Source organism: Raphanus sativus, chromosome 5, assembly GCF_000801105.2.
Source record: "Raphanus sativus cultivar WK10039 chromosome 5, ASM80110v3, whole genome shotgun sequence".
Taxonomy (NCBI): Eukaryota; Viridiplantae; Streptophyta; class Magnoliopsida; order Brassicales; family Brassicaceae; genus Raphanus; species Raphanus sativus.
The window spans coordinates 24165616-24174445 of record NC_079515.1 but is presented as its reverse complement, the minus strand read 5'-3'; the positions used below and the strand labels follow the sequence as shown (position 1 = coordinate 24174445).

At 35.8% G+C, this 8830-nt stretch overlaps 2 protein-coding genes across 3 annotated transcripts; one reads left to right on the top strand and one right to left on the bottom strand.

Annotated features, from left to right (window-relative positions):
- Positions 1 to 347: 347 nt before the first annotated feature.
- On the top strand, positions 348 to 1705 carry LOC108860734 (DNA-binding protein S1FA1). Its single transcript, XM_018634585.2, has 2 exons — positions 348 to 739; positions 1299 to 1705. The coding sequence occupies exons 1-2, from the start codon at positions 713 to 715 to the stop codon at positions 1500 to 1502; spliced, it is 231 nt and encodes a 76-aa protein (XP_018490087.1). The 5' UTR covers positions 348 to 712; the 3' UTR covers positions 1503 to 1705.
- A 2619-nt stretch (positions 1706 to 4324) lies between these two features.
- LOC108858555 (pentatricopeptide repeat-containing protein At3g53360, mitochondrial) lies at positions 4325 to 7393 on the bottom strand. 2 transcript variants are annotated; one of them, XM_057010739.1, is made up of 3 exons: positions 7150 to 7393; positions 7015 to 7046; positions 4325 to 6930 (listed from the first exon to the last, which is right to left on the bottom strand). In XM_057010739.1, exon 3 carries the CDS (start codon positions 6745 to 6747, stop codon positions 4459 to 4461), a length of 2289 nt encoding a protein of 762 aa, XP_056866719.1. In that variant the 5' UTR covers positions 6748 to 6930; positions 7015 to 7046; positions 7150 to 7393; the 3' UTR covers positions 4325 to 4458. The 2 variants fall into 2 exon arrangements, with proteins under 2 accessions (XP_056866719.1, XP_018487969.1); XM_018632467.2 differs by lacking the exon at positions 7015 to 7046.
- Between the last annotated feature and the right edge of the window lie 1437 nt (positions 7394 to 8830).

The window sequence follows — 8830 nt, the reverse complement described above, 5'->3', positions numbered from 1 at the left end:
GTTTTGTCTTCTTCTTCTTCTTTTTCAATCTGATCGTTAAGTGATATGCCAACAAAATGGAAAATAGGTGTTTTGGAAAGAAGCCTGAGAATGATGAAGATGGAGCAAAGATGAGAGAATAAGGTTGATGCTATTGACAATGAATTGTTTCGATTGAAAATGGTCTTCTGTAGTATGGACCGGTGAGAGTGTGGTCTGGTTTGTTTAAATTGAACCAAAATCGTTACTTCTCTAAACTGAGGACTTTGAGGTCTTTTAAGCAAGCAGAAGTATGTAACAAGTGGTAAGTGACTTATTGTGAAATAAGAAAGATGAAAAGTGGCTCAGAAAGTAAAAAATTCTAAACTAAATGTAAATAAAGTTAACAAGACAATTCAACACATAAGTTTTATTCTGAGATCTATAATATTGGTAAACCGAAACCGAATTAAAACCAAATTAAAACCGGATAAATACATTCTAGTTTACTTAGGGGTCTAACTTCGCATTACAAAAGTTACGGTTTGAATAGGAAGATTCCTGAAAGTAAGGGGTTCAGGTAATAGTTTTCCAGTGACAAAACACGTGTAGTAACATATCTGCGTGTATTTGTGTCTTAATAATCTCTTCTCCGGTTCGAAAACAGATCTTACTTTCTTAACAAATCATTCTCCTTTTCCTCCTACCATTCTTACGTTGCTGTTGCTAATCTTACAGATTTTGGATCGCATTGATGGACGGCAAAGATTTTGCAGGAAAGGTATCGTGAATCATCCCCTGTACTTGCTGCTTCTGTATGATTCAACGGTTCTTTTTTTCTGTGATCCCGTCAATTATATTTCTTAGGGATGTTTGGGAACCTATACTATTTTTTTAATGATCTTAGAAACCAATGTGATATGCATAATTTAATTTTAGGAAAAAAGAAAAAGAAATTGCGATCTGATTGAGGTGTGAGGTTGCATGCATGCGTATCAATTTTCAAGTCTAGCTTCCCCTGAACTATGCAAAAAGACGAATCTATCTTAGGTCTTGTATGCACTGTTATGTCCTTACATTAGCACATATTCGGTTCCTAACTCTGAAATGTGAAACCAGCCTCTTCTCATTTTGAAACATTATGTCACCTGACTATTGATAATGGTTTTACAAACGATCGCATTTATTGTTGCATGCACGTTTTGCTTGGTATATATTCGAGGTCCTAGTGTGTTTGTTCAGTTTTTGTTACCAGCACTTGATTTTCTCCGTCCTAGATCATTGTTTCTATGCTTGATATGATGTTTTTATATGCACTCATTTGGTTTGGCAATTCATAGGCGGCTGCTGAAGCCAAAGGTTTGAACCCGGGATTAATCGTGCTTCTTGTTATCGGAGGTCCGCTTGTTGTCTTCCTTGTCGCCAACTGCGTGATGTACTTGTATGCTCAGAAGAACCTACCTCCAAGGAGGAAGAAGCCCGTTTCTAAGAAGAAGCTCAAGCGGGAGAAGCTCAAGCAAGGAGTCTCTGTGCCTGGAGAATAAAAACCCACCTTAGCTTCATCACTCTGTGTCTTGTCCAGAAGTGGATAAAGTTCTTTTTTTGTTTGTTCGTTTACATAACATTTTTCTTCCTTCAATTGTGTCGTGAGTTCTGTATGATTTCACTTGGAGACAAATAAGAAGTTGTCTTCTCCTAAGTTTTGAATTGTCATCTCCTAAGTTTCTTTTGCAAAAAAAGTTTTGAATTGTGGTTACAAACAGAGCTGTTCTTGGAAAGCTTAAAGGCACATGCATCTATGTTAAAAAAAGTAGCTAGCGGTAATTAGGTGTTATGTAGAAGACTATCGACTAGTCAGATTATTTGATAGGACCTAGGCATTAACTAATTATTGATTTATTACATAAATATTTATAATAGAAGATAATTTAGTTTTTGGGTTGCATTATAAAATTATTTTGATGAATTATATGCAAAACAAATGAAATTAGATAAACTGTAAATTTGTAGTAACATTATTACTTAATTTAGACTAATTTTGAATCGATTTTAAAACAATGTAATTTAATCATATAAATCATATTTTAAGAAAATGGTTTCGATTATGAATGAATTCCCGTCTATACCGATTTTTAGAATTATGACATCGAGTTTTAGTTTAAGCTTCCACATTTCCTCATATTGCTACATATGACTCCACAACACTAATTTACGTAACATTTTTCTTTCTTTAATTGTGACATCAGAAGTTGTCTTCTCTTTAAGTTTTGAATTGTAGGTACAAAATGAGTTGTTCTTGAAACTTTAAGGGACATGCATGGAACAAAGACCGGTCTTGAACATATGGAAGTAAAACATTTGTCTATAGTCTTCAATCTTTTGAATTTTTTTTACACAAAACAATAATACTATTTTTGAAACTTTTACTCAATTATTAAATACCTCTAAAATCCCAGACCGGTCATGTGAGCTTCAGCTACAAAGCTAACAAGAAGCATAATAATAGAGCTTCAGCTATAAAGGTAACAAGAAACATAATAATCACATGTAAAACCTCCACAGTTTGTCATATTGTTACATATCTCCACAAGACGCCTCTAATGTTCCCCTAAGAGAAGAAAGTTTGTTTATCCGCTCTAATGGATAAATTAGAGTCTTCTCTTGTGTTGCGGCCTACTCTCATCAACCATCTCCAACCAAACCATTCAACTCCACAACTCATGCATTGGTATGTGGGATACACGCTTCTTCTGGAAACTAGGAAGATGATGTGTCGCTGAGGAGCTCCATGAAAAGACATGATGTTAAAAAGGTACTGGGACGGAGCTGGATTGAAGTTAAAGATAAAAGGCATATATCCTTTGCTGAGGATGTTCTTCATTCAGAGAGGGATGATATATATCAGTTATTGGCATTACAACAATTGTCGTGCGTATGTCTGAAAAATCCACTGAAGAAGATTTGATCAACTCGGTATCATCCTTGAACTCAAACCTAATGTCCATGGGATTGTGATTCAACGGCCTCTAAGTTGTTTTCTCTCAATACTCTCAGTCATATTTATTAATATATCTCGATATCTCGATAATGATTGATGTTGGGATGATGTTACACAGCCTTATAACGAGCGTAATATAATGAGCTCTGTTAGCGTCGATGGGAGTCACACACAAATGATGATACAGCTAGCCGTGGGGCTAAAAGAACCAGTGTTTTATCCATTGGATGCAAAGACATGCATAGAGTTACTAATTAAGAAGTATAGTGTTGATATGACAGCAAAGTGAGCAGTAGTGATTGAGACTAACCACATTTGTTTCCCCACTGCCATGCTGCTACAGGTAATGATATATATTTCTCTGAGACACAACTAGTTAGTTTTTATAAGAGCAACCTTATTGGCTAAACCCCTCAAAAAGTTCTCATTACTTATTTTAAGTTCTCATTACTTATTTTTTTATTATTTTCTGTTTTCTTATTTAATTAAATTTGTTTTTTCTTTTAAAATAAAAAAAACTAATTGTAAAGTGACATTTGAAAAGTTGATATGTCAAAAACATTTTTCTTCATAGTATCTCTCCTCTCTCTCTTCTGACAATTTCTATAAATTATTTACTTCTGTTTAGATACCATCATCCACCATCTCCTTAATGGAAGTGCTCTAATAATGCACTCTTTTATATTGTAGAATGAGGGAGCCATGTCAGCGATCATCAGTCCAAAGAGTAAGAATTCTGAAAAGCTCACAAAAAAGCGGATATCATCATCAGTGTCACTGGACAAGCAAACATATTGAGAGCCAATTGGATTAAACAAGGGGCCTACATAATCGATCTTGGGGTAACACCTGTTGAGGTATGTGAATATATTTGTTTAAAATTGTAATAATGCATCTAGTATCTTAATGTGACATTCATATTTCTGTTTTTGTAGGATCCAGATGATCCCCTGGGTACAAATTGATAGGAGACGACTGCTTAGAGGAGGTTCTCAAAGTCAAATCTTCCATAATTAATACTCCTGGTTGCATGGGTGCGATGGCTTTAGCGATGCTTATAGTTAACGTGTTAAGAGCAGCAAGGAGGAGGATTTGAAACATGTAGTGACCCCATACTATTGTTTTGAATGTTGTGCTTAAAAACTTTCTTTGTTTTACAATTGATAAGGTCACTCTTTGAATGTTCACATAGGTTTTTCTTTCCTAATTTGATCCTATACACCTTGATTTATCGGACTTTGATGAAAACGGTCTAAAAGAGTTTCAAGTAACGTTTCTACATGAGTATCCTCTCTTTAAACTCTGTTCATAATATATCACTTGTAAGTTATAGTTCACATACTAGATCACTCGTAAGTTCACATAATGGAAAGAAAATCTGTTAAAAATCACTTAAAATAGGAAAGTATTTTTCATTTTTAACAGAATAGATTCTTTAAGTAACAAAAAATAATAATATCAAATGGACATTTTCTATGAAAGAGAAGGTGCAATAATCACATCTAAAGTCTTCTCTTGTGTTGTGGCCTACTCTCATCAAGCATCTCCACGAAAATGTTTTGCAAGACTGTATATATATCATCCCTCTTTGGATGAAGAACGTCCTCAGCAAAGAATACATGCCTTTCATCCTTAACTTCAATCCAGCTCTGTCCCGGAACCTTCTTAACATCATGTCTTTTCATCGAGCTCCTCATCAACGCAGCATCTTCCCAGTTACCAGAAGAAGCATGTATCCCACAGAGCAATACATGAGCTGTAGAGTTAAAAGGATCGATGTTCAGAATGTTTTCAGCAGCTTTTCGAGCGAGATCAACGTTTCCTTGGGTTTTACAAGCAGAGAGTAGAGTCTTCCACACGACCACATCAGGTTCCAACTTCATTTCATCGATGAATTTCTCAGCTTCATCTAAATGTCCAGCACGAGCTAGCAAATCGACTACGCAAGAGCAATGCTCTTTAGTCGGTGCGATCCTGTGTTCACTTTGCATGATTGCATACAGCTTCAAGCCTTCTTCCACCAACCCAACATGACTACAAGCAGTAAGAACACCGACGAACGTTACATGGTTTGGCTCTATGCCTGAACTTTTCATTGCCTTGAACAATGTGAGAGCTTCTTCACCAAATCCAGACTGTGCATATCCAACTATCAAGGTGCTCCACGAAACAACGTCTTTGTTATCATCCATTGAATCAAACACCCTTCTCGCTTGCTCCAATGACCCACACTTGGCATACATATCAATGAGTCCGTTTATTATAAACTGTTCAAGAACCAAGCCAGTTTTAAAATTGTAGCAATGGACTTGACTTCCTAGTTTTAAAGAGGAGATTTCCACACAAGCACGTAACAGATTACCCATGGTTATGTGATCTGTCACACATTCAGAGACAAGCATCATCTTAAACAATCTCAACACCTCTGCTGGCTGTTCATGTCGCAAACACGCCGTCAGAATAGCATTCCAAGAAACCGAATCTGCTTCGTTTCTTAAGTCTTCAAACATCTTAAAACAACAGTACAAATCCGAGCAGCAGCTGTACATGGTAAGCAGAGAGTTGCAGACCGAAAGATCTGTAACCAAACCGTACTTGACGATGAAAGAGTGAATCTGCCTGCCTTGACGCAGACCCATTTCGTTTGTCTGACCACAGAGCAAAGAACGCAAGGAGGTAGCATCAGGAGCATAACCAGAGCTCCTCATCTGAGAGAAAAACGACACAGCCTCATCAGCGTAGCCGTTATTCGCAAGTCCAGCTATAATCACGTTCCATGAAGCTGTGTCAGGCCTTTCTATCAGATAAAACACTCTCCTCGCAGAGCTCAGAAAACCACATCTAGCATACATGTCACAGAGAGAGCAGCCTGCAAACGCGTCTTCAGAGAAGCCAGACTTAATGCACAAACCATGTATTTGGCTTCCATAATCTGCTCGAAGGAGACTGCTACAAGCTTTTAAGGAGCTACCAAATATATATTCGTTTGGCTGGAAAACACCATAAGACAACATATCTTTTAAGTGCCCCAGTGCCTCAAACTCGTACCCAAGTTGCGAGTAACCTGCGATGATTGAACCCCAGGAGATTACATCCTTCACTGGGATGCCACAGAACACTTTCCTTGCATCTGTAATTCGACCAAAGCTAACATACATAGCAATCAAAGCATTTTGAGCAAAAAGACTAGAACTGGGTTCAAGCTTGATGACTTGAGTATGCAGTTGTTTCCCTAACACAGCATCACCAGCACTGGCACAGGCTTTGATGATGCTACCAAATGAATACTGGTCTGGAACTAAACCTGCCCGAAGCATTTCCATATACAGTTTGATCGCCTCCCTTTCCTGACCGTTCTGCGAGTAGCCAGTAATCACAGATGTGTAAGAAACCAAGTTCCTCTGAGGCATAAAATCAAAAACCTCTCTAGCTTCCCTCAGCGAGCCACATTTCCCATACATGCTTAGAATGTGATTGTTGAGAACAGTATCGTGCTTGCAGTCGGATTTCGAGATTTGATCATGTATCTTTCTGCCTTGTGCTAGAGACCTAGAAGAAGAGCAAGCACAAATTAGAGAACCATAGGTCTTTAACCTTATCTTGAAGCTTGAGTTCTTCTGTGCAAAGTCAAACGCTTCCATTGCTTCCCTGTAAGACTTTTGTTTACAGAGGGAATCGATGTGATCATTCATCGACTCTTCGGTCTTGATGGTTGATACCACACTTAATCTCGCCGGTATCTGACTGTTTCTGAAGGCAGCCTTAGCTCCTGATCTTAATATTTTTTCCATCTCGATCGAAGTTTCTTTTGATCCTAGGAAACACCTCCTTGCGAAAGGAATGTGTGTGGAAGGTTCAACTTGAAAGACATGTCATTCAGAGAAGCATCTATCTTAGTAAATGCATAAGAAGTCATCTGCTGTAGCCGAACAAGAAGTTAGCCCTCCTCCAAAACTGGCTATCAGGACATGAACCTGTTTCGTAGAAGACCAAAAAATAAACTCAAAATATAGACATTTTCACAACATACAATGATGTCTCAGAAACAGAGTGGTTACGTTGTTTCATCGTTTCTTGTTGAAAACGTTACCTAAAAAAAAAAATCAAAACAAGAATAGAGAGTATTCATCATTACTAATCAATTTTAAGTTCAAAGCAAGAGTTTCTATCACAGGTGGCATTAGATGAGGTACCTATGTGGACGAGCAAATATTGCAGACAATTTATCGAGCAGGTGGTGTGCAATGTCAGAACACACAGAAGCTACACCAAAGTTTCGATCTTTTCAATTAACATGAGCAAAGCGTTACCGATTTGCAGTAGAAACTATTAAAAAAATACAGATACTGAAACCATGTAATCTTCCCCAAGTTCGAAACACAAAGACATGAGTTACAGTTAGATTCTGTTTGTTTTCAAGTGTATCACTATTACAGTGGTTCAAATTCTGGTGACGGTTTAATCTTTGGTTCAATTAGCTTAAACCAGTGGTGAAACATGAACTGGGCCTCGAGTTTAGTTGCTGGCCCATCAAAGAGGGTGGAGTAACTGGTGATTTATCCAAGTAACATTTAGACAATTGTTCTTCAATTTTAGAATATCACTAGTGTTTGACCCGCACGCCCGTGCGGGTGTTTATTTTTATTTTTATAAATAAATATTTTATTTTACAAAAATGGTATAATATATATTTTAAAATTTATCTATATTAACTAACTGTTTAATATTAAATCTCTAAACTCAATAATTTTATAGTTTATATTTTTTTTTGAACCGTCAATCGTTTTAGCCACATTTCAAGAGTATGATTTGTGCGTCGGGACAAATGTATTTTTATTCTAAATTTAGTTTTTAGTTTTTTATTTGTTATTTTGAATAGTTTTAGTTATTTTAGGTAATTTAACTAATTTTTAATTAAATTAGTGAAAATATATATTTTGAGCTTTTTTCAAAAAATTTAGGTTTTTAAAAATATTTTAAGACGATTTCAAACATTGGTTATAATCGATCCGAATCGAACACAGAAGGAACTGAACCAAACTCGATCTAATAATTAGTAAAACCCGAATTGAACTTATGAGTATCACACCAAAATTTTGAAAATCTGTATGAACCGAACCAAATTCGATGGGCCTAAACGACCAGTCATAAGAGTAATACTTGTTTTACTAAGTAAGTTTTGTTTTTTTCTGAATATGAGTAAAAATTAAACTATATAGGAATTCTATATATTTTGTGTTAAAAAAAGAGAGAATTCTATATATATTGTTAGTGTGGGTGTGAAGATACAGAAGGAGATCTATACTAAATATTTAGTTTGGCGTGAAATGCACTTAGATTGAATAATTAGTAACCGATAATGATTTTTTTTTGCTTGAAACTAATATTAATTTTATGTGCACTTGATTTTAGAATCTTGGTTTATTAATAGTTGTAAACCAATTTATGCAAAGATTGGAAAATTTTGCCGGCTAGTAAATAGTAAACCGAGTTATTTTTGTTTGTTATGAGATAAATCATGTTAATAATGGGAAAGTCAATCATAATGGGCTGGTTAATTGACGAAAAGGCTTTTAATTATTACTAAAACTATTGTGTTTAAATCAATGGCATTCAATTGTAATTATTTAGAAAAATTCAGGGTTAATTTAAATTTGTACTTCACTTTTAATAGATTAGATTAATCAACAACACGTGTTCCGCCGATCAATGGATATGATCAAGCTGTAACATGTGACTTACTAAACTGAAGACAATAATTCGGACGTAAGATAATTCATACCCAAGATGTGGACCATCTGGTCCACAACATGATAACATGATCAAAAGGCTGTTAAATTAAATCTAAAAAGAAATGTAGATTTTATAATTACA

Coding starts and splice junctions, on each gene's coding strand:
- LOC108860734 (XM_018634585.2), top strand. CDS start 713: ATGGACGGCAAAGATTTTGCAGGAAAG. Junction 740..1,298: donor GCAAAGATTTTGCAGGAAAG/GTATCGTGAATC, acceptor GGCAATTCATAG/GCGGCTGCTGAAGCCAAAGG.
- LOC108858555 (XM_057010739.1), bottom strand. CDS start 6,747: ATGGAAAAAATATTAAGATCAGGAGCTAAGGCTGCCTTCAGAAACAGT.